Source organism: Pleurodeles waltl, chromosome 5 (assembly GCF_031143425.1).
Source record: "Pleurodeles waltl isolate 20211129_DDA chromosome 5, aPleWal1.hap1.20221129, whole genome shotgun sequence".
NCBI lineage: Eukaryota > Metazoa > Chordata > Amphibia > Caudata > Salamandridae > Pleurodeles > Pleurodeles waltl.
In genome coordinates this window covers 302,696,721-302,722,598 of record NC_090444.1, presented here as the reverse complement: position 1 = coordinate 302,722,598, position 25,878 = coordinate 302,696,721, and the positions used below count along the sequence as shown (strand labels likewise).

The window sequence follows — 25,878 nt, the reverse complement described above, 5'->3', positions numbered from 1 at the left end:
GCTCACCACCATATATGTCCAACACAGGGCTTTATACACCAGTAGAGTTGAACTTATGCTGTACCTTAAAAAGATAGTACATTCTTTGAACAAATGGTTAAAATGGTGGGCTGGTTTGTCTGGAAAGGATCCAGGGCCAGAGTGCTTCAAAAGTTGTTAAAATGCAAAGATATGGGGGGCCTGGCACTTCCAGGTTTAAAAAAATACTAGGGATTCACAGATAGAGGTCAATAATGAATGATCTAAATCAAAAACAACAAGATTTGGGAATTCATAAAGTACACAGTATTTGTCAGAGCATTATGGGATCCAACATGGATTCAAAGGCAGGACTCTGTCAGCCTGGGACACAGTGGCAGAGAAACTACAACTCACTACCACCTTTTCCGCCCCATACACCCAATACAGTATAATACAAATTTCACACAACTTTTAAGCATAGGTCCTTATCAGGACTGAAATGAGTGAGGATGTTGGACAATACCTGATCTTTCCACAGTGGTGGTCATTCAGTGCTTTAATCAATGCAAAAACACATATGGTCTAGAGCAAACAGAAAAGCTGTCCTATGTGCAACTCAGGCATTAAGTAATGCAACTCAAGAAGAAAAGTGCTGCCCTGAGACACAAAAGCCTTTTTGAGAAGCTGATGGGGACCCTTATGGGTTCAAAGGCTGTAGTCTCTAGCATTCTTAAGTTACTAGAAGAAGCAACCAGGACAGAAGGGTGGGTGTACAGAAGATGATGGGATAAATACCTGAACACCCAGACTGGACAAAGAGTCTGACCTCCTTAGATGGAATATACACAAATAGTCCATTAGAGTGAGGAATAAAGAAATACATTGCAAATTAACTTATGAATAGCACTACAGTCCAGTTCAAATACACAATGCCCCTCAGGTGCTTTGATTCACTGCTAAAGGGTCTGTGGAAAATTCCATTTATGTATGATGGGACTGCTACAAATTTGCCCCATTTGGGAGAGTAATATTGAACACTCTCAGGCATATTCTGGGCTTCCCACTTCTGTCTCGTCCGAAGACTTTTGATTTAGGACTTAGGTCAGAGAATTGCACACAGATGCCTAAAAGAGAATAGTATATGCCACTACAAGCATAGAGGACAAAAGGAGGATGTGCCCTCATAAAATGATGCATCCTCCACCTGTCCCACACTCTTGGAGAAGACTCGCAACGTGTGTCCAGTACAGTTCTTATAAACAGGAGGCAATGATAAGGTTCTAGGTGGGACTTGGGCATGTTGATGGAAAAACCCAAGTAGAACACTAAAGTCACTTTTACCTGCAGGTGGTGTGACATCTCCAGTGAGCTGGCTTTGAGCAGCCAGTCATCTAGGTATGGGTTTATGGTGGCCCTCCTTTCTTAGTGAAGGCTCAAGGTACCAATGTCAATCCAAAAGAAGGAATGTAAACTGGCAGTGCACAGTACTTACCGCAAAACAAAGGTATCCCCATTGTGATCGCCCATCAATATGTTGAAATATACGTAATGTAGGACGAGAGGCATGATCCAGTTTTCCTCTTCCTGCACCAGCAGGACCGAGCCATAGATAACATATTTACAATTATTTGCAAAGGTATAAGATCAAGAGCCTGAGGTCTGGAATAGGATCAAGACTGCTGTCCCTATTGGGAACCAGGAAGCACAGAGAATACCATCTATACTTCCAATGCAAATAATACAAGCAAGAGGGGGCACACATGCCTCGTTCATCTCACATAGAGAGCTTATAGATTCCACCTGTGCGGTCCTCACTTTCAAAGTCAGTCCAAAGTACAATACATTCACCCATTCCAGAAACCTGCCACAAATCTTCATAGACATTCTTGCCATATTACCTTGTTGTCTTAACAGATGCACTATTTACTTGGGTTGGCTCACCATCAGGAACAGCTATGACCAAAGCTTGTTTTTTGACTTCATCCTTACTTGTAGGACGAAAGGTGGATCTCACATTTAACCCTTATATTCCTCTGTCTCCCAAATCACACTTGATGTTACTTTTAAGGATGTGGAACACAAACTCTGCACAAAAGAGTGCTTAGCATGAGCAAATCTAATTTTAGTTGGGAATCTTGCTAAATTTTGTGATGATTTGACAGATCTTTTGGATAAACAACAGATGCAATACTGTAAATGTACTGAGTAATGGCTGTGTGTGTAGCTCTGACCAAGTGATATTATTACACTGCATAAGCCTCCAATCAGGGATTTCTCTTCTTGACTTCTCACTAAGAGTCCTTATAGCATAAGCCTAATTGGAATTTGACTGACTATGTTTATATAATGTACTGCAAGACCGATATCACTCCACCCTGTTAAATTCTGTTATGTGCAACCCGTTTTCATCAATGCAAATGTTTTATTAACAACCAATGCAATATCTAATGTCATTAGTGATTTGCTTTTCGCAACAATTTCTTTCTGAAGGGTAAAATATAACATTCAAAGTAAACCTTCATTGATGTATTCTTACCAGATGCTGTTTGCAGCGTCACTCCAGCTGGTACATGGATGGGATAACTGATTCCAGGAGGAAGAGTAAACGTTGTACTCGACCTCGAAGGTCTCTATAAACAGTTGAAAAAAAAAGGATGTATTTTTTCAGCACTTATGTTTTCTCGCAACTATTTGGAGAAACAATAGCCATTAATTTAAGTGTCGTTACTACTAAATTAGTATGGCATAAACCTTCCGGCTACACCAGAACAATTTAACAAAAAATGACCATAGTGCTTTTTCACTATTTGAATTTGGCACTCATCTCTGATTCAAATAAATCATGTTGGAAAAGCTGTTGGTACAAAACATTAGTATTAATATTCACCAGTTTGACAGATTACTGATATTACCATGTCAGGCAGATGTAATTAATTGGAGAAATCAGTAGCTCACCCAGGCTCTTGTCCATTTCCAAATCAATATGTACAGCACAAAATGAAAGGGCTTTAGACAACTGCACAGAGATTGTGTTTTCCTCTGTACAACCACTAGAACACTATTGTATGTCAAGAGTTGCAAATAATTATACCTCTCATAAAAGGAATGAAATTTATGGTCATTTTTTGTGTACCATCCTCACAGCTATTACTTTCCACACCAATTTGTATAACTCCTTACATGTACAAGCTAAGGTTTCTCTCTTACTTCCAACTCGTGGTGAGTAACCTATATTTTCTTCTCACAATATTTATGGTTGGTTCTCTCCAGATTATACTGCATTATAGCACCTTTCAGTGAAAATAATGACTTCCTTGTCCACCAATTCCAGTAATACTAAATGGTTATTCGTAGTGACCTTGTAATAGCAAGGAACTTGGTCCTATTAACCCCTTAGCTGCTGGGCCTTCCCCCCCCCCCCCCCAGTGCTGAGCCCTTTTTTGGCTATTTGGGGTAGTTCGCGCTTAGGGCTTCATAACTTTTTGTCCACATAAGCTAACCACGCCAAATTTGCGTCCTTTTTTTCCAACATCCTAGGGATTCTAATGGTACCCAGAGTTGGTGGTGTCCCCTGGAGGAGACCAAGAAAATAGCCAAAATACAGTGAAAATTAAGTTTTTTCAAAAAAAATGGGAAAAAAGGGCTGCCGAAGAAGGCTTGTGGTTTTTTCCCTGAAAATGCCATCAACAAAGGGTTTCTGGTGCTGAAATCACTATCTTCCCACCTTTCAGGAACGGGCAGACTTGAATCAGAAAACCAAATTTTTCAACACAAATTTGGCATTTTACTGGGACATACCCCATTTCTACTATATTTGGTGCTTTCAGCCTCCTTCCAGTTAGTGACAGGAATGGGTGTGAAACCAATGCTGGATCCCGGAATGCTAAACATTTCTGAAAACTAGACAAAATTCTAAATTCAGCAAGGGGTCATTTGTGTAGATCCTACAAGGTTTTCCTACAGAAAATAACAGCTGAAATAAAAAAATATTGAAATTGAGCTGAAAACAACAGCCATTTTTCTTTATGTTTTACTCTGTAACTTTTTCCTGCGATGTCAGATTTCTGAAAGCAATATACCGTTTTGTCTGCTGGACTCTTCTGGTTGCGGGGATATAAAGGGCTTGTAGGTTCATCAAGAACCCTAGGTACCCAGAGCCAATAAATGAGCTGCACCCTGCAGTTGGTTTTCATTCTATACTGGATATACAGCAATTCATTTGCTGAAATATGAAGAGTGAAAAAGAGGTATCAAGAAAACCTTTGCATTTCCAAAATGGGATCAAGATAAGGTTTTGAGGAGCAGTGGTTATTTGCACATCGCTGAATTCCGAGGTGCCCATACTAGCATGTGAATTGCAGGGCATTTCTCAAATAGACGTCTTTTTTACACACTCTCTTATATTTGGAAGGAAAAAATGTAGAGAAAGATAAGGGGCAATAACACTTGTTTTGCTATTCTGTGTTCCCCCAAGTCTCCCGATAAAAATGATACCTCACTTGTGTGGGTAGGCCTAGTGCCCGCGACAGGAAATGCCCCAAAACACAACATGGACACATCCTATTTTTTTTATAGAAAACACAGCTGTTTTTTCCAAAGTGCCTACCTGTAGATTTTGGCCTCTAGCTCAGCCGGCACATAGGGAAACCTACCAAACCTGTGCATTTCTGAAAACTAGAGACCTAGGGCAATCCAAGGAGGGGTGACTCGCGGGGCTCGGACCAGGTTCTGTTACCCAGAATCCTTTGCAAACCTCAAAAAGTGGCTAAAAAAACAAGTTTTCCTAACATTTCGGTGACAGAGAGTTCTGGAATCTGAGAGGAGCCACAAATTTCCTTCCACCCGGCGTTCCCCCAAGTCTCCCGATAAAAATGATACCTCACTTGTGTGGGTAGGCCTAGCGCCAGCGACAGGAAACGCCCCAAAGCGCAACGTGGACACATCCACATTTTTGGAAGAAAACAGAGGTGTTTTTTGAGAAGTGCCTACCTGTAGATTTTGGCCTCTAGCTCAGCCGGCACATAGGGAAACCTACCAAACCTGTGCATTTCTGAAAACTAGAGACCTAGGGGAATCCAAGGAGGGGTGACTTGCGGGGCTCGGACCAGGTTCTGTTACCCAGAATCCTTTGCAAACCTCAAAAAGTGGCTAAAAAAACAAGTTTTCCTCACCTTTCGGTGACAGAAAGTTCTGGAATCTGAGAGGAGCCACAAATTTCCTTCCACCCGGCGTTCCCCTAAGTCTCCCGATAAAAATGATACCTCACTTGTGTGGGTAGGCCTAGCGCCCGCGACAGGAAATGCCCCAAAACAGAACGTGGACACATCACATTTTTTCATAGAAAACAGTGCCTACCTGTGGATTTTGGCCTCTAGCTCAGCCGGCACCTGGGGAAACCTAGCAAACCAGCGCATTTTTGAAAACTAGAAACCCAGGGGAATCCAAGATGAGGTGACTTGTGGGGCTCGGACCAGGTTCTGTTACCCAGAATCCTTTGCAAACCTCAAAATGTGGCTAAAATACCACGTTTTCCTCACATTTCGGTGACAGAAAGTTCTGGAATCTGAGAGGAGCCACAAATTTCCTTCCACCCAGCGTTCCCCCAAGTCTCCCGATAAATATGATACCTCACTTGTGTGGTTAGGCCTGGTGCCTGCGACAGGAATAGATCACACAACGGTCAATGTTGGTCCTTACGTGAGGCAGCTGTTGACCCTGGGGTGATCCATTCCTGACACAGGCACTAGGTGTAGGCACTCAAGTGGGGTAGTGTTTTTATCAGGACAGGTGAGGAGTCACTGGGTGGTAGGAATGTTGTGGATCCCAGCATATTCCTGTAGTTTGTGTGACAGAAATGCGAGAAAAATAGAGTTTTTTTTCAACATTTCAGCTTTGCAGGGTATTCTGGGTAAGAAAACTTTGGGGAATCCACACAAGTCACACCTCTGTGGACTCCCCCGAATGTCTAGTTTCCAGAAATGTTTGGGTTTAGTGTGTTTCTCTATATGGCCGCCGAATCCAGGACCAAAAACACAGGTGCCTGCCTTACAAAACCAGTTTGTTTTGCCATAGACAATTTTGATGTCTCCACAATATGATTTGGGTGGTGGAGTTTGGGGCTGAACTAAATTGGTGAGCTCCCAAGAGAGCACTCTCTCTCTGCTTGCCGCCGCATTCACCTGCTCTCTGGGTTGGCCTAACCCACTATTACCCAGTTGCACGAACATCTTGCGAAGGGACAGCAGGACTGTCCTCATCACCTCCCTCATAATGTACTGGAAGAGGAGTTTTCGAATGGGACTCCTCTGACTGAAAAATCACTCCCAGAGTCTGCGCCATTGTCCTATCCCTCAGATGCTGTCTCAGTATCTGATGTCTCAGTCTCTGATCCTATGTCAGAGCGGTCCTCTATAACCCGAGTGCAGGCAGCAGTCATCCATCAAGATGCCATCTCTGCTATTGGCTAAACTGTTGCTCTAAAACACTAGCCTACGTAGACAGTCACAAAATCGATGGTGTGTGTGAGATACGTGCAACAGTAGAGGCCACCTTACCTGCGCTTCTTCCCTCAATCAGCACGTACTTTCAAGACACTCAAAAAACACCTTGTCACATACCATTCGTCACAGTCTTTAGCACCTCCTGCGCCCAGTCCAACAATCATTATTGGTGCTCCCACTCCCTCCTCCTCGGATTCCCTCATTACCACCCAGCAAAAGTGCCCTTCATCTCTCCATAGACTTTACTAATGTACTCAGCTATTTACATAAAATACAGATGTGCTCTTTGCAGTAGGCATATAAACCTTCTGCGCTTCTTTATGGCACTAAAACTGCCACTAGACAAGTCAGACCCTTTTCCCCCCAGGGAAACCACACACATATTGACAAAAGTGATGTATATATGACAGCCAACCACCTGAAACTCAACTCAAGCAAAACCGAAATAATCCTCTTTGGCCCTCACCAAAAAAACCTGGGACCCCCCATGGTGGCCCACCACGCTAGGCCCTGCACCCACCCCCGCCAACTACGCACGCAACCTCAGCATCATCCTAGACTCCTCCCTCTCTATGACCCAACAAATCAACGCTCTTACCTCCTCATGCTTCAACAAACTCCGTATACTGAAAAACATTCAAATGGATCCCCACAGAGACCAGAAAAACTGTCACTCACGCACTCATCATCAGCAGGCTTGATTACAGAAACGCCCTCTACGCCGGCACCACTCAAACTCAAGTGCAAACTACACGCATCCAGAACTCAGCAGCACGATTCATCCTCGACCTCCGCCGACACGAACACATCTCTCCACACCTCAAATCCCTCCACTGGCTCCCCATTGACAAAAGGATCACCTTCAAGATCCTCATCCTCGCACACAAATCACTCCACAACACAGGCCCTGCCTACCTCAACGAGAGTCACCTTCCACACCCCCACACGAAACGTCCGCTCAGCTGACCTCTCTCTCGCCTCTGTCCCCCGCATCAAACACACCACCACCGGGGGCAGATCCTTCTCCTACATTGCACCCAAAACATGGAACGCACTCACAACCCACATTCGCAAGACCCAAAACCTACTTCTTTTCAGGAAGGGCCTCAAAACCTGGCTTTTTGAACAGTGAACCTCCTAGCCCCTTTCCCTCCCCCCGTCCCCCCCCCAGCGCCTTGAGACCCTCACAGGTGAGTAGCGCGCTTTATAAATCTCTTTGATACAGATCTACCTATATATAAATATATATATATATATATATATCTACATACGGGCGACCCCCTGTCATTTCATTGTTTTTTTTTTTTTTTTTTAAATCCCCAGGGGGCACCTACCTTTTTTTTTAATAAAAATAAATTATGCCGGGGGGGGGGGGGGCGGCCCGTTTTCTGGGGGGGGGCCGCCCCCCAAAAGTGAAATCCCTGGTGTCTAGTGGGGTTTCCTGGCCCCCGATCGCAGCTGTGCTGCGATCGGGGGCCAGGAAACCGTTTCAGAAGGCCTCGTAAGAAAGGGGAGAGTCTCCCCTTTCTTACGAGGCCTTTTCAAAATGTTTCCTGACCCCCCCGATCGCAGCTGTGCTGCGATCGGGGGAGCCAGGAAACCTGAAAGTGTTTCCTGGCCCCCGATCGCAGCACAGCTGCGACCGGGGGTCAGGAAACACTTTCAGGAAGGCCTCGTAAGAAAGGGGAGTGTCTCCCCTTTCTTACGAGGCCTTCCCGAACGTGTAAAAGGCCGTTTTCCCCATGAAAGCAGGAAGCGGCCGCAAGGCTGCTTCCTGATTTCATGGGGAAAACGTCACAAAGGGGCGGGTGGGGGGCGGGGGGAGACACAGTAGCTTCCGTGTCTCCCGGGGGGAGTAAAAAAAAAAAAATAATAATAATCCTCGGGTGCGTTAATGCCCTTCCTGGTGTCGGCCACTGGTCGTGACCCGCACCAGGGAGGGTGTGTGGGCGTCGGCCAGTGGCCGACACCCGCACTTAAGAGGTTAACATGGCCCCCCTCACGTGGAAACCCATCATGTGCTTGGTGGGGACCGGGGGGGGGTTAGAGGGGTTTCGGGTGGGGAGGTCACATCAATGCATCCAGCACCAGAAAGGCTGTGGGGATTTGCATTCAGGTTGTGGGTGGGTGTTCACGATGGGGTACAGAATTTCACATTATACTTTGTATCCAGCATTCCTTCAAAGTATTGGCTTTTTCCATGATGGTGTGCTTCAGTACTGTCTCACGCCACATTTGAACCTGTGTACAGTGGATACTGTGAACTGTGCTGCCTCCAGGTGTTCACAGTGGGGCAAAAATTGAGAGCTCTGGAGTCCAGACTGCAGACAGTATGATGCTCTCACTGCGCCTGCCAGTGCGTCATAAAGGTGTTCAGATTACATGCTCATCCAATTCTTGGTCTCTCTTAAGAGGACACTAAGCACCGGTTACATAATGTGCCCATAATAATTAACATTTTACTCCTGCCTCAAGGTAACTAACTCACGCCCTCGCCATGCACTGCTAATTACCCTACGTATCACATAATTCTTGACATCTTCTATGACATCATTGATAATATCACTGCAACATTTTGAAATGAAATTATTGATGAGAAAACAATACATTGCACGGGCGAGTTATAGGCAGTTTAGGATACTAGTTATAGTTCCCTGAGATAACTATAACTGTGGAATTTCAGTGGTTTTGTACATTTAAAATGGGGATGTTTTAACTGATATCTTCACCTAACTATAACCTTTAACCAATGAATTTCTAGTGATTTTTTTTATTTTTATTTTTTTTAACTTAAAGTAATATTTTATAACCATATGCAAAGCAAACTGACCGGTGCGTGCCGCTGACTAGGCACTGTGTCCAAACACTTCGCCAGCAGCTAACCCACTGCCTACAGGGCGGGGTTCGCTGCAGGACCTGGCCTCTCAACAGCCAACCCTGTGGCACACATGGCCTTCTGCAGCACTAAAGTTTACAAAGTAATCCTACTGGCTTAATCAACCGGTAAGAATATATGTAAAACAGATCTATTATCTATCTTCAAAAATTACCAAAAATGTGATCTAAATGTATATATCAATAATTCACACATTGCTATGTTTATTAATATTCAGTACTGAAATATGTCTAATAAAGGGCTATTAAAAACATTTATGTATCTTTCTTTTTACTTAACTTTCTTGTTATATTTTGTGGTTAACAAAACTTGAACTGAAAAGTCTTTTTTTTTTTTTTTTTACTAAAATAAAAATAATGTCTTTGATTCTGTCATCCCCAAAAAAAGCAATTATAAAAACAACCACAAGAGGACAATTTGTCTTTTTTCATACCTCTTCAGGCCACATTAAGGGCCAGAAGTAGCAAATTCCGATTTTGCGATTCGGAAATCGCGAGTTGGTGCGACTCACAATTTCCAAATCGAAAAATCGGATGCAGAACAGTGTCTCAGACACCGTCTGTGAATCTCAATGGAGTCGCAAAGACCCATCTCATCAATATTAATGAGGTGGGTTGCATTTTGTGACCCTATTGAGATTCCCTGCACTCACAGGGATGGTGGGCAGCTGGAGTCCATGTCTGTGACTTCTTTTTAAATAAAGCAGTTTTTTTTTGTATTGCAGCCCGTTTTCCTTAAGGGAAAACGAGTTGCAATACAAAAAAAATTACGAAACCATTTGGTTTCGTTTTTTCAGAGTAGGCAGTGGTCCATTGCACCACTGCCTGCTCTGAAAAAACATTTATGGTAACATTCACAAAGGGGAAGGGGTCCCATGGGGACCCCTTCCCTCTTGCGAATGGGTTACCAAACTGTGAATTGCTTTGTGACCGCATTCGCAGTCACAAAGCAATCCTGCATCACGGTGCGAGTCGCAAATAGGAAGGGAACACCCCTTCCTATTTGCGAGTCGGATTTCCATTTTGCGAGTCAGTACCGACTCGCAAAATGGGAATGTTCATCGCAATGCGCTTTTGCATGGCGCAAACTGCGATTTTCGCAGTTTGCGCCATGCAAAACGCTACCTACATCTGGCCCTAAATGATGCCAACAAGCCAAGCCCCAGATGGCACTTCCAGCTTTAGAGTAAAAGCTACGGCCTGGGAAACACTTAAAAAATATATAGTAAGTTCTTCTGGGGTCATGGACTCAATGACCCAGGAGACTTACTGTGTTTTTTCCAATGTTGCTTGGGGCTTGGGCTGCAACACTCCCTGTATCCCCATGTATGTTCGTGGGTTCTGGGAGGAGATGCCACACGTTAAAGATAAATGCGGGATACATATTGAGCTTACTCCAACTGCTTGTTTACTGGGGGACATACAGTAAAATAAGGTGCTAAAAATGGAATGCAAATTCACTCATTTGACACTCCTTTTGGTCAAGCGCAGTGTGGCTATTAATTGGCTTGGCCAACAGGGACCACAAGTAAATCACTGGAAAAAGATGTTATCGAATTGGTGGTGGTTGAGGAAATATGGCTTAAGCAGGTGAGAATCGATGATAAAACTGTAGATGACCTTCAAGCCTGGAATATACTAATGACTAAATTTGAAACAGGTGTTAGCCCGTCCACGGAAGACTCTACTGATGAGGAGGTATAAATAAGCAGGTCATATTGAGAAAGCCTTAACACTCTATGAGACAACTGATTGAATGTGGTATTGATCTAGTTTATTGTTAATGTTGTTTACTGTTTCATGCGGGTCGCATTTAACCTGCTGTATATGTTGGATAACTCTAAACAAAAAAAACAATAAAACAGCTTCTATAAAAAAAAAAAAAAAAAAAATCAATGATTCCTACATACGTGTGTAATCTGAGAGCATAGCTGTGGTAACCCTTCTGCCTATCCCGGTCTAAGAGAGGGACCCTAACCACATACCCAAAAAGGCTGGCAAGGGTCTGCTTGCTGTCCGGATGACAATTCTCTCAGTTGGGTAAGAGTTGGCGCCAGGATCAGTGAAGCTGTCAATGGAATGGTGTACGTCGCAACACAGCCTTGACGAATGCCCTCTGCCCCCCCTTAGACCCATGTGGTGTTTACATAATAAATCCTACTGTGTTCCAGGAACAGACCTGACGTGATAATGTGTCTAAAAAATGGGGACTGGCTATCGGAGCAGCACTACCAGTAAGAATAGCACGTACCGAACTTGACAGCCTTAACAGAGCACCAACTGAAATTTGTGCAGTGCTAACAACTATGTCTTCTCAGAAAGAAGCAGCTTATTAAAGTATTTAAAAAAAAAAAAGAGTTGAAAGCTGACTGTGCTAATAAATATAAAAATGAATAAAAATGTGTCTATGTGTTAAAGGCACAAGTTACAGGCCTAATGCTAAAATAAGGGTGTCCAACCCAGGCACTAAAGAGAACCCACAACAACCTCCCCTTGTTGGTACAAGAGTATAGCGTCCGATATCTAAAATGAATACAAATATAAAACAGCTAATTTAAAAGCAAGCATCATATAAGATATGTACATAAAAGAGATTAAATGTTCATGTAACAAGCAGACTAGGCCAAAGCATAAGGCGAAATGAAAACAAGTCAATTTATTGAATTTGTAAAAAAGTGCCAATTTAAAACCCATCAGAATCCCGCATGAGGTCATCAAACACATCAGTGGAGATGGAATCCAGGATAGGCCCCACTTCAGCAAACGATAAAACCTCCAAAGCCTTGTTCAAAAGGTGGAAGGAGCTGAAGTGACCCATCGTCTCTGTCAGAGCTGCAGCAGAGAAAGTATTCTTTGCTTTGCCAGATGTTGGGGCACCGGGAGCCACTAAATTCACAATGGGCAGCTCATGGAAGGCATCACATAGCAACCGCAGTCAGTCTCATGGGACAGTTCCGGTAATGAACAATCATCAGGCACACCTTCAGATTAATGTCCACAGAAAGTACATGTCGCAAAGCAAGACACATGCTACACCTGGCAGCTCTTGCTGTGGTTTCCCTGTACTTTTCTTTGCATCTGACGCACTGTTTTTTGGATCCTGTGGTGTAATTCGTTTTTGTTAGTTTTGATACTCTCGGCACTTTACCATTGCAAACCAGTGCTAAAGTGCAAGTGTCCTCTTTCTAAAAAAAGATATTGGTAATTGGTTTTCCATAATTGCCACATCTGATTTACTGGTAAGTAAAGAGTAAAGTGCACTATGTGTGCCCAGGGCCTGTAAATCGAATGCTATTAGTGGACCTGCAGCGCCGATTGTGCCACCCACATGAGTAGCCCTATAAATACATCTCAGTTCTGCTTCTGCGGTGTCTGAGTGTGCAGTTTTGCATTGTCAATTCGGCCTGGCAAGCGTACCCACTTGCCAGGCCCAAACCTTCCCTTTCACTACAAGTAAGTCACCCCTAAGTTAGGCCCTAGGTGACCACATTGGCAAGGCACAGTGTAATTAAAAGGTAGGACATGTACTGTTGTGTTTTACATGTCCAGATAGTGAAATACTGACAAATTTGTTTTTCGCTATTCCAAGGCCTATGTATCTAATAGGTTAACATGGGTATTGCCTTTAAATATGACATATCTTTTAAGTGCAGTTTCCCATTGGGAGCAGAGACATGGAGTTTGTGGTCTCTGAACTCATAATTTAAAAATACATCTTTTGGTGAAGTTGGTTTTTAGATTGTCTGTTTGAAAATGCCACTTTTAAGAAGTGGGCATGTTCTTGTTTAACCATTCTGTGCCTGTGGATTTTTATTGTTTTGACTTGTTTTACTCATAACTATTGGCTATTTTACTAAACTGATGTGTTGAGTGCTTTTGTGGTGTTTTCACTGTGTTATCGTGTGTGTTTGTACAAATACTTTAGACATTGCCTCAGATAAGTCTGCCAAGCTACCAAGGAGGTCAGCAGGGGTTATCCTAGGGTGTATCACCCTTTCCCTGACTAGAGTGAGGGTCCCTGCTTAGATACAGTGAAAACTGACTGCCAACTAGAGACCCCATTTCCAACATTGGTGATCAGTGGTGAGGATAGGACTTGTATTTGTACTTGACATACAGTGATTGGTGTACGCTTCTGTTTTACTGAAGAACATTACACAGCAACCTACAATTTTTTCTCTTGTTTTTTTTCTTTTTTAGACTTCCCTTGCATTCTGAAATTCTGCAACTTTGTTGAGCCTTACTCACAATCATGTCTCAGTCTGGTGAGCCATCAGTTGGAGCTGCAGAAGTAGTGTTTGAGTAAGAGAGGTTGGAGACCTATATGGTGCCTCAGCTCAAAATTTTCTGCAGAGAGGTCAAATGTCCTATTAAAAACCTCACTAAAAAGGAGGAGCTGCAAAAGGTGCTGAGGGCCTGGCTGGCAGCAAAGGAGACTGATGGGCCCACAGGGGAGGAGAATGTTGCTGGGGAGGTGCAGAACGTCTCTCATGCATTTTTTTGTGAGCAGACAAAAGTATCCAAGCCCTCCTGTCAAGAACAAAAGGGTCATCTTTCCGTTCAAAAAGCACCTTTTCTAAACATAGCTAGAGTTATGAATTCTGTTTTATCCAAGCACCGATCCCAACATTTAGAAAGTCCTGATAAACAAGAAAACACATTTGCCATGAAATCACAGGGCATTTCTGTAGGAAAATGGCTCCGTGTTGCAGTTACCCCTCCACTTTTTGCCTGATATTGATGCTGACTTGACAGAAGTGTGCTGGGACCCTGCTAACCAGGCCCCAACACCAGTGTTCTTTCACTAAAAATGTACCATTGTTTCCACAATTGGCACACCCCTGGCACACAGAAAAGTCCCTTGTAAAAGGTACCAGTGGTACCAAGGGCCCTGTGACCAGGGAAGGTCCCTAAGGGCTGCAGTATATGTTGTGCCAACCTAAGGGACCCCTCACCTAACACATGCACACTGCCATTGTAGATTGTGTGTGTTGGTGGGGAGAAAAATGCAAAGTCGACATGGCATCCCCCTCAGGATGCCATGCCCACAAAATACTGCCTGTGGCATAGGTAAGTCACCCCTCTAGCAGGCCTTACAGCCCTAAGGCAGGGTGCACTATACCACAGGTGAGGGCATAGCTGCACGAGCAATATGCCCCTACAGTGCCTAAGTCTATTCTTAGACATTGTAAGTACAGTGTGGCTATATTAAGTATATGGTCTGGGAGTTTGTTAAAAACTAACTCCACAGCTCCATAATGGCTACACTGAATACTGGGAAGTTTGGTATCAAACTTCTCAGAATAATAAACCCACACTGATGCCAGTGTTGGATTTATTAAAAAATGCACACAGAGGGCATCCCCCTGTATTTTACCCAATCCTTCAGTGCAGGACTGATTGGTCTGTGCCAGCCTGCTGCTGAGAGACGAGTTTCTGACCCACTGGGGTGAGGGCCATTGTGCCCTCTGAGGCCAGAAACAAAGCGTGCTCTGGGTGGAGGTGCTTCACACCTCCCCCCTGCAGGAACTGTAACACCTAGCAGTGTGTATCAAAGGCTAAGGCTTTGTGTTACAATGCCCCAGGGCACTACAGCTAGTGGAGATGCCCGCCCCCTGGACACAGCCCCCACTTTTGGCAGCAAGTCCAGGGGAGATAATGAGAAAAACAAGGAGTTACCACCCACCAGTCAGGACAGCCCCTAAGGTGCCCTGAGCAGAGGTGACCCCTGCCTTTAGAAATCCTCCATCTTGGTTTTGGAGGATTCCCCCAATAGGAATAGGGATGTGCCCCCCTCCCCCTCAGGGAGGAGGCACAAAGTGGGTGTAGCCACCCTCAAAGACAGTAGCCATTGGCTACTGCCCTCCCAGACCTAAACACGCCCCTAAATTCAGTATTTAGGGGCACCCCAGAACCTAGGAAACTAGATTCCTGCAATCTGAAGAAACAAGAAGGACTGCTGACCTACAAGCCTGCAGAGGAGGAGGAAGACGACAACTGCTTTGGTCCCAGCCCTACCGGCCTGTCTCCAACTTCGAAAACCTGCAACCAGCGACAGGGACCAGCGACCTCTGAAGCCTCAGAGGACTGCCCTGGACTAAAGGACCAAGAAACTCCAGTGAACAGCGGCCCTGTTCAAAACCGGCTACTTCTTTGCAACAAAGAAGCAACTTCCAAAGAATGCACGACTCCCGCCGGAAGTGTGAGACTTCTCACTCTGCACCTGACGCCCCCGGCTTGAGATCCAGAGAACAAACACCTCAGGGAGGACTCCCCGGCAACTGCGAGCCCGTGAGTAACCAGAGACGACCCCCCCTGAGCCCCCACAGCGCCACCTGCAGAGAGAATCCAGAGGCTCCCCCTGACCGCGACTGCCTGTAACAAGGGACCCAACGCTGCGAACCAACACTGCACCCGCAGCCCTCAGGACCTGAAGGAACCTCACTTCAGCGCAGGAGTGACCCCCAGGCAACCCTCTGCCTTGCCCAGGTGGTGGCTGTCCCAAGAAGCCCCCCCTGCGCCTGCCTGCACTGCTAGAGTGACCCCCAGGACCCTCCATTGTTTCCTTCCTGAATACAGACGCCTGCTTTGCACACTGCACCCGGCCACCCCTGTGCCGCTGAGGGTGTGTTTTGTGTGCCTACTTGTGTCCCCCCCCAGTGCTCTACAAACCCCCCTGGTCTGCCCCCGAGGATGCAGGTACTTACCTGCTGGCAGACTGGAACCGGTGCACCCCTGTTCTCCATAGGCGCCTATGTGTTTTGGGCTCCTCTTTGACCTCTGCACCTGACCGGCCCTGAGCTGCTGGTGTGGTAACTTTGGGGTTGCCTTGTGGGCTGCCCATGCCCCAGAACTGAGCCTTGTAAGTGTTTTACTTACCTCCTAATCTAACATTTACTTACCTCCCCCAGGAACTGTTGATTTTTGCACAGTGTCCACTTTGAAAATAGCTTATTGCCATTTTTACAAAGACTGTATATGATGTTGCTTTTATTCAAAGTTCCTAAAGTATCTAAGTGAAGTACCTTACATTTGAAGTGTTTACTGTAAAGAACCACAGGTTCCAGATTTAAATAAACTAAGAAAATATATTTTTCAATATAAAAACCTATTGGCCTGGAGTAAGTCTGAGTGTGTGTTCCTCATTTATTGCCTGTGTGTGTACAACAAATGCTTAACACTACCCTCTGATAAACCTACTGCTCAACCACACTACCACAAAATAGAGCATTAGAATTATCTACTTTTGCCACTATCTTGCCTCTAAGGGGAACCCTTGGACTCTGTGCACACTATTTCTTACTTTGAAATAGTCTATACAGAGCCACCTTCCTACAATTTCAATTTCACATGCATTTTCAAAAAAGGTTTGCAGTGCTTCCTTTAACTCTCTGAATAAAAACATATTTTCACTTTTAAATCGTACACTTTCAACTTCCAACCTCCATCTAGACTGTCCGACTATGGCAAAATGTTTTGCTCCACTAGTGACCGAGCTGAAACACTCATGCACTGACAAAAATCTCTGGAATGTGCTTCTTAGTCCAAAGAAGACATTTATTATTTCACTGCGCAAGGTTTCTAAAAGGAGATTAGCATGCTGAAAGCATATATTTAAAAATGGTCACAGCAATGAAATGAGAACATGTACAAATGATTCTCTACTGCAATATACACAGCAAATATATGTATCTATATTATAATGCAAAGCAAATAATGCATTTAAAAATATGAATCACCATGAGGCAAGGGCGTCACTGCTTCAGCTCCCTCCTATTCAGCATCAGATCGCCAGATCCCAGAATCGATCGAGGAGAGAGAGGTCAATTATTCTCACAGGACGAATGACACACTCCAGCGTCCTGGATATGCCTGAGATCTGCAAACACTCTCTGTCCCCGGTCCATCTGGTCTCGGCCTCTTACACTTTGAACAAAGAGATTAACATTTTAGAACCTCCCACTCCCTGTAGAAGTTTATTTATTCAAAAAATGCTAATTGCTTTAGGCCAGCTTTGAAAATAACACGTCGGGACTTGGCCACAATCTCAAGGTGTCAATTCAAAACAAAAATGTTACCTGCCGTCTGAGTACATTCTTATCAGCCTAAGCCCTTGGTGGGAAAAAACACAAAAAATAAAAGCACATACACATTGTACAATCTGGAAAACTACTTGCAGCTTTTAACATGGCAATGGCTACTGCTAAAATAAAATCATTAGGCAAAATGAATCTGGTGGTCACTAATGTGACGGTGTACTGCTAGGCTAAGTGCAACGTGGAATCAGTGGTCAAAATTCACATATCATTACACCAGGTGGCACCCCTACAAGCAAAAATGTACACCATTCTGGCTTGGTCAAACCCAAAACCCAAAATGAAGAAAGAGCCTTCTCAGGGCTCAGCAGATATTACAGGAGATTTGTCAAGGGGTATGGCACCATTGTTGCTTCCTTGACAGAGCTGACTTCCCAGAAGCAGCCACGTCAAGTGATCTGGACTGAGGTGTGCCAGACTTCTTTTGACACCCTAAAGGAGGCCATGTGCACGGCACCCAGGCTAAAGGCTCCTGACTTTTCCAAAGAGTTTGTGGTGCACACAGATGCTTCAGAGCATGGTGTGGGAGGTGTGCTCTCACAGCTGAACAAAGAAGGCCTACATCAACCTGTAGCCTTCATCAGTAGGAGGTTACTTTCCAGGGAACAGAAGTGGAGTGCAATAGCAAGGGAAGTTTTTGCTGTGGTCTGAGCGCTGAAGAAGCTAAGACCCTACTTGTATGGGACTCACTTCCAGGTTCAGACACACCACAGGCCCCTCAGATGGGTAATGCATATGAGGGTTGAGAATCCTAAACTGTTGAGGTGCTCCATCTCCCTAAAGAAAATTGACTTTACGGTACAACACCACCCTGGAACAGATCACACCAACGATGATCGTCTTTCCAGGTTCTTCCGCCTTAGTGATGAGAACTCCAAAAAGTTTGGGTAGTATTACCGTTTTTCAGCTATAGGGTACACGGGTTAGACCTGGCAGCTCTTGGTGTGGTTTCCCTGTACTTTTTTGCTTCTGACCCCCTGTTTTTTGGATCCTGTCCTGTAATTATTTTTTGCTGGTTTTGATACTCTCTGCACTTTACCACTGGAATGCAAGTGCTCTCTATCTAAAAGAGATTGGTAATTGGTTTTCCATAATTGGCACATTTAATTTACTGGTAAGCACCTGGTAAAGTGCACCATGTGTGCCCAGGGCCTGTAAATCAAATGCTACTAGCGGACCTGCAGCAATGATTGTACCACTCACATAAGTAGCCCTGTAAACATGTCTCAGACCTGCCACTGCAGTGGCTGTGTGTGCAGTTTTGTAATGCCAATTCGACCTAGCAAGGATACCCACTTGCCAGACCCAAACCTTCCCTTTTACGACATGTAAGTCATCCCTAAGGTAGGCCCTAGGTAGCCCCATGGGCAGGGAGCAGTGTAATTAAATGTTAGGACATATAATGTTGTGTTTTATATGTCCTGATAGTGAAATACTGCCAATTTCGGTTTTCACTATTGCAAAGACGATCTCTCCCATAGGTTAACATGGGGATTGCCTTTAAATATCTTTTAAGGGCAGTTTCCCATTGGGAGCAGACAGCTCTGGACTTTGGAGTCTCTGAACCCACGATTCAAAATTACATCTTTTGGTGAAGTTGGTTTTTAGATTGTCTGTATGAAAATGCCACTTTTAGGAAGTGGGCATTTTGTTGCTTAACAATTCTGTGCCTCTGCCTGGCTGCTGATTACACGCATTGAACTAGATTGCAGTGGTCAGAGTGGTATAGAGTACAGTGGCGTAGAATAGATTGTTTCACAGTAGAGTGCAGTGGCATAGAGTAGAGAGGTGCAGTGGAATAGAATGCAGTGGAATAGAATGCAGTGGCACAGAGTGCAGTGGCACAGAGTGCAGTGGCATAAAGTAGATTATTTCACAGTAGAGTGAGGTGGCCTAGAGTGGAGAGGTACAGGGTAGAGTGAGTTGCATAAAGTGGCATAGAGTGTGATGGCATAGAGTAAAGTAGTGTAGAGTGCCGTGGCATAGAGTGCAGAGGTGTAGAGTAGATTATAGTGATGTACAGTGTATTGATGTAGAGTGCAGGGGCATAGAGTTGAGGGTTACAGAGTTAAGTGCATTAGCTTTGAGTGCAGTGGCGTACAGTGCAGTGTTGCAGAGTGGCAGAGAGTGGAGTTGTGTGGATTAGATTGGTGTTGCCTAGACTGGAGTGGCATGGCGTGCAGACGAGCATAGCGCAATGGTGTAGAGAGGCGTAAAGTGCAGTGGCATAGAGTAGAGTAGAGAGGCATAGTGTGAAGTAGCATAGAGTGCAGTGTCATAATGTAGAGTGGTTCAGAATGGAGAAGAGTCCAGTGGCATGGAGTGGAGTAAAGTAGAGTGATACAGAGTAGGGTGCAGTGGCGTGTAGTGGTGCAGAGCAGAGTGGAGTGCAGTATGGATGGTATGCCAACACACTTCCATTACAGAAAACACATTTTTTATTGAAATGACAATTACATTTGCACAGATATACAGTTTTTCAAATCAAACTAAACGGTACACAGACGATGATGTGTGGAGATTGCATCACCTAATGTAATGATTTGTTTTAATCATGTAAAGGTATTTGTTTCCAGCACAGTTAAGAATTAACAAAAATATGCTTGATTTGTACTTCTAATTCTGATATATTCTGAAGTTTATTTAAATGTTGTCATGTGATATAAAAAACTCTTTCCTAACCCCAGTATCCAGCAAGATTGTCGCATAAATCCTCTCACTTTGAATATCAGAGAAAGGAAAGTAAACACTAAGTTCCCACCGAAGACAGAGCCTGACATTTGACTTCGTTCTTTGAATGCACAGCAAATATGATAAGATAAGAACAAGATTTACAGGCCTGTTTACAGAAAGGGAGTACTCTGCAGGATATTGTAAATAAGGTTTTGGCAAGGGAAGGGATGAATTCAAGCTGCATAGCCTAAAACAAATAAAGCCACCAAATTGAAAGCAACAAATTGTGAGTTACAAACCACAAGGCCAATGGCAAGCAACGGGCAGAATGCATTCACAAGGAAGCACTATGAATTTACTTAAAGTGACAGCTGTGGGATACTTTGTGGGGAAAGTCCAGTATTTTAGTCCATATCTTGCAGAGATTTGGCCACATCAATCACCCAGGTAGTATGACGAGAAGACCTAGAGTGGTTTCCATGTTGCAGGATAGGTCTGTACACCCATTCTATTAGTTTGCCACCGTTTCCTATGGTACAGAGCTTCTGGCACACCTCTTGTAGGGTTAGTGCTAGGTGGCAGATATGAAATAGGGCATTTAATGATTATTTAAGGTGGTTGTAAGTAAGGAGTTGACTGGGGTGAAGATGGTAGTCTGCCACAAGGGTTTGGAAATTTAGTAGCTCACTGTTAGAAACAAAGTCCCCAATTTTAAGACACCTGCAACATGCCACTGATGGAGTTGCTCTGAGCACAGCCATACTGTGCGAGTGGGAAGGCTTAGCAAAGGTAGTGCGGGAGCATAGGGTTTTAGTGTCAGTGAGTTTACAGGTTCTGGTACGCCAAGAGAAAGCCGTGCATGATAACCCCGGATGGTGATCCATAAAATGGTCAGTAGGAAACAATGAGCATTGCATTAAGCCTTTCTTAAAAGTCTTTACTGGTAAATCCCATCTCATGCAGGGAGGTGGGCAGAAAGCCAGCGAGCCACCCACTGGACCTGTGCAGCTGAATAATAGCATTTTAAGTCCAGAAGACCTAATCCACCTGCAGTCACAGTTAGCTTTAGAGTAGAAAGAGCTCCTGATGGTGCCACGGTGACCAAATCAGATGTGTGGCCTGTCTGAAGAAGGAATGAAGGACGAGCAGGGGAAGGTTTGCAAAAAAATACTATCATTGGGGTAGCACACCATCTTCACTAGTGCCACATGGCCTCTACAGAAAGCAAAAGAGAAGACCAAAAAGCAAACTGGGCTTGGCGGGACCATTCGCTCTGCCGAGATTTTCATCTTGAAAATCAGTGTAAGAATGGTAGATATTCATCATTAGGTATCAAAAGGTAACTTGTTCCCAGCTCAATCTGAGAACTAATTGTATATAAAGGCAAAAACAGTGCCATATGTTAAAGAAACACTAATTACATTTTAAAATTTGTAAATTTTGTTTGTGCAATTTACACCCCAAACATTTTGAAGATTCTATGAGTACTTGACACTTAGGGATAACCCAGATCTCTAGTTTGGCTTTTGCTCAATTTCAAAACCATATAAAGACATGGACAAAGCGGGCAATTGCCTTGCACAACCTTGCAAGGGGCCTGGCCCCTGCTCACCCTTCAAAAGCACTAACAGCGGACCATTGCACTAGAAGAGTTTGCCAAGGTGGATGGGTGTTGCTTATTCAACCACTTGACAGTGCCCCTTCTGTTTCGCTCCTGTGTGCAGAGACAACTCCCCAGGTACCCAATACCTTTGAATAGTCTTGGTGGACCCATCTTGTCCGATTTTAGGAATTGTTCCAACTTGTTCTTCTCTTCTTTATTTATCCAGTTTTTAGCAACAACCCTTTGACTTACTTGTCGTGGATCTCCCAGTTGCTCTCGATTTCATCCTCCTCTTTTATTATCTTTAATTGGTAGTCCAGGCTCCCATTTCTGAGATAAATGTAGAGTCCCAGACATACACTCTAGTGCAGTGAGACTACAGATAAGTTCTGGGTACATAACATCCTGACATTAGGTGTGAGACTGTCGCCCACACCATCTGCCCTGCTTCTTTAAAAAAAAAATAAGGTTGAAAGTCGATGGGCGGTTGGGGTAAGCCAGATGTTTTTGTTCAATTTGTTTAACCCCTTCCCCGCCACGGACGTAATGGTTACGTCCATGGCATCGCCCGTGTGGCGCCATGGACGTAACCATTACGTCCTGAATGCTGCCCTCGGGAGAAGCGCTAGCGCTCCCCTCGAGGGCCGCCCCCCCAGGTCAGGGCTGAAAGGGGAATCCCTTCCCCTTCAACCTCTGACCCCCCCCACCCCCCCCTGTGACGTCAGCGCGCTCGCGCGCGCTGACAATCACACAACCTCCCCCATCGCGCTGCTCAGCATTTCTCTTTCGATCACGTGGGGGAGGCAAGGAGAGGCTTCAAAGGGAAGGAAATGTATTTCCTTCCCTTTGAAGTCCCTCCAAGCGTTTCAAAAGCCGGATTGCTTGCAATCTGGCTTTTGAAACGCCCACTAGACACCAGGGATATTTTTTTTTGGGGGGGGGAAAGTGACAAAAAAGGAGCGACCCCTTGGGCAAGGGTCGCTCCCAGGGGGGCATTTTTTTTAAGACCTTTTCTGCCCCCCCCAACCGGGGGCAGAAACATCTAGACACCAGGGATACTTTTTTTTTTTTTTTTTTTAGTGTTTTAGGTGTAGGGAGCGACCCCTTAGGCAAGATCGGCCTATTGGTATTAGGCCGTAGGCGCCAGGGCAAATAGTTTTTTTGTGTTTTTTTTTTGTTTGTTTGTTTTTTTAGAGATGGGGAGCGACCCATTAGACAAGGGTCGCTCCCCTGGGGGGCAAATTGTATTTAGACCATTTCTGCCCCCTTGGGGGCAGATTGGCCGATTGTAGGTCAATCTGCCCCCAAGGGGGGCAGAAACCACTAGGCACCAGGGATATTTTTTTTTGCGCCGTCACGCAAGGGGAGCAACCTTGTAGGCAAGGGTCGCTCCCCTGGGGGTGGGGGCAAATTTATTTTAGGCCATTTCTGCCCCCCCCGGGGGCAGATTGGCCTATTGGTATTAGGCCGATCTGCCCCCAGGGGGGGCAGAAACCTCTAGGCGCCAGGGCAAATAGTTTTTTTGTGTTTTTTTTTTTGTTTGTTTGTTTTTTTTTTTAGAGATGGGGAGCGACCCATTAGGCAAGGGTCGCTCCCCTGGGGGGCAAATTGTATTTAGACCATTTCTGCCCCCCTTGGGGGCACATTGGCTGATTTTAGGTCAAACCACTAGGCACCGGGGATTTTTTTTTGGCGCCAATGTCACGCAGGGGGAGCAACCCGATAGGCAAGGGTCGCTCCCGGGGGGGGCGGAGAGACACATTTATTTTAGGCAATTTCTGCCCCCCCGGCTGAGCTAGAGGCCAAAATCCACAGGTAGGCCCTGTTTTTTATGAAAAAATGTGATCTGTCCACGTTGTGTTTTGGGCCATTTCCTGTCGCTAGGCCTACCCACACAACTGAGGTATCATTTTTATCGGGAGACTTGGGACATTTGTGGCTCCTCTCAGATTCCAGAACTTTCTGTCACCGAAATGTGAGGAAAATGTGTTTTTTTAGCCAAAATTTGAGGTTTGCAAAGGATTCTGGGTAACAGAACCTGGTCAGAGCCCCACAAGTCACCCTATCTTGGATTCTCCTAGGTCTCTAGTTTTCAGAAATGCACAGGTTTGGTAGGTTTCCCTAGGTGCCGGCTGAGCTAGAGGCCATAATCTACAGGTAGGCACTTCGCAAAAAACACCTCTGTTTTCTTTCCAAAAATTGGATGTGTCCACGTTGCGCTTTGGGGCGTTTCCTGTCGCGGGCGCTAGGCCTACCCACACAAGTGAGGTAGCATTTTTATCGGGAGACTTTGGGGAACGCTGGGTGGAAGGAAAATTGTGGCTCCTCTCAGATTCCATACCTTTCTGCCACAGAAATGTGAGGAACATGTGTTTTTTTAGCCAAATTTTGAGGTTTGCAAAGGATTCTGGGTAGCAGAACCTGGTCCGAGCCCCACAAGTCACCCCATCTTGGATTCCCCTAGGTCTCTAGTTTTCAGAAATGCACAGGTTTGGTAGGTTTCCCTAGGTGCCGGCTGAGTTAGAGGCCAAAATCTACAGGTAGGCACTTTGCAAAAAACAGCTCTGTTTTCTGTGATGTGTCCACGTTGTGTTTTGGGGCATATCCTGTCGCGGGCGCTAGGTCTACCCACACAAGTGAGGTATCATTTTTATCGGGAGACTTGGGGGAACATAGAATAGCAAATCAAGTGTTATTGCCCCTTGTCTTTCTCTACATTTTTCCCTTCCAAATGTAAGACAGTGTGTAAAAAAGACGTCTATTTGAGAAATGCCCTGTCATTCACATGCTAGTATGGGCACCCCGGAATTCAGAGATGTGCAAATAACCACTGCTTCTCAACACCTTATCTTGTGCCTATTTTGGAAATACAAAGGTTTTCTTGATAGCTATTTTTTACTCTTTATATTTGAGCAAATGAATTGCTGTATACCCGGTATAGAATGAAAACCCACTGCAGGGTGCAGGTCATTTATTGGCTCTGGGTACCTAGAGTTCTTGATGAACCTACAAGCCCTATATCTCCCCGCAACAGAAGAGTCCAGCAGGCGTAACAGTATATTGCTTTCGAAAATCTGACATTGCAGGAAAAAGTTACAGAGTAAAACGTAGAGAAAAATTGATGTTTTTTTCACCTCAATTTCAATATTTTTCTTTTTCAGTTGTTATTTTCTGTAGGAAACCCTTGTAGGATCTACACAAATTACTCCTTGCTGAATTCAGATTGTTGTCTACTTTTCAGAAATGTTGCGGTTTCTGGGATCCAGCGATGGTTTCATGCCCATTTCTGTCACTGACTGGAAGGAGTCTGAAAGCACAAAAAAACGTAAAAATGGGGTATGTCCCAGTAAAATGCCAAAATTGTGTTGAAAAATTGGGTTTTCTGATTCAAGTCTGCCTGTTCCTGAAAGCTGGGAAGCTGGTGATTTTAGCACCGCAAACCCTTTGTTGATGCCCTTTTCAGGGAAAAAACCACAAGCCTTCTTCTGCAGCCCCTTTTTCCAATTTTTTTGAAATATACGAACTTTTCACTGTATTTTGGCTAATTTCTTGGCCTCCTTCTGGGGAACACACAAAGTCTGGGTACCTCTAGAATCCCTAGGATGTTGGAAAAAAAGGACGCAAATTTGGCTTGGCTAGCTTATGTGGACAAAAAGTTATGAGGGCCTAAGCGCGAACTGCCCCAAATAGCCAAAAAAAGGCTTGGCACCTGAGGGGGAAAAGGCCTGGCAGCGAAGGGGTTAAACTAGCATAGGGTTAATTACCTTAATGTTTCCCAAACTGTTTGCCAGGGGTTTTAAAATGTTCAGAAACATAATCAACATTTTGCTGTTACTTTCTCTTCAGGGAAGATCGGGTAGATTTGGGTATGGGTGATGGCCTTGCCGCAGTACTGAAGGGTATTAATTTACTACTGAACAAGGACGTAATGTGACACCTTAATGGAGGCAATCACAAAAAGACCACAGTGAATAAATAGTGCTATGTAAAAAAAAGAGTAAATAAATGCACCAACAACATAGTGAGGCATGGCCTGCCTTGCGTGTCTGTAAAACTGACGTTTGTTCTTGAATTTTTGTCCTGAATTTTGACACGTTGTCCTGAATTTTTGTCCTGAATTTTGACCCTTTGTCCTGAATTTTTTTACAGT

At 44.6% G+C, this 25,878-nt stretch overlaps 1 protein-coding gene across 1 annotated transcript in view; it reads right to left on the bottom strand.

Annotated features, from left to right (window-relative positions):
• The window catches only part of GTF2A1L (general transcription factor IIA subunit 1 like), a 986,845-nt gene that overhangs the window by 474,034 nt on the left and 486,933 nt on the right, over positions 1-25,878 (bottom strand). The window contains exon 5 of the mRNA XM_069234044.1: positions 2,498-2,591. Within this exon, the coding sequence (XP_069090145.1) occupies positions 2,498-2,591 (94 nt within the window). The remainder of the gene's footprint in view (positions 1-2,497; positions 2,592-25,878) is intronic.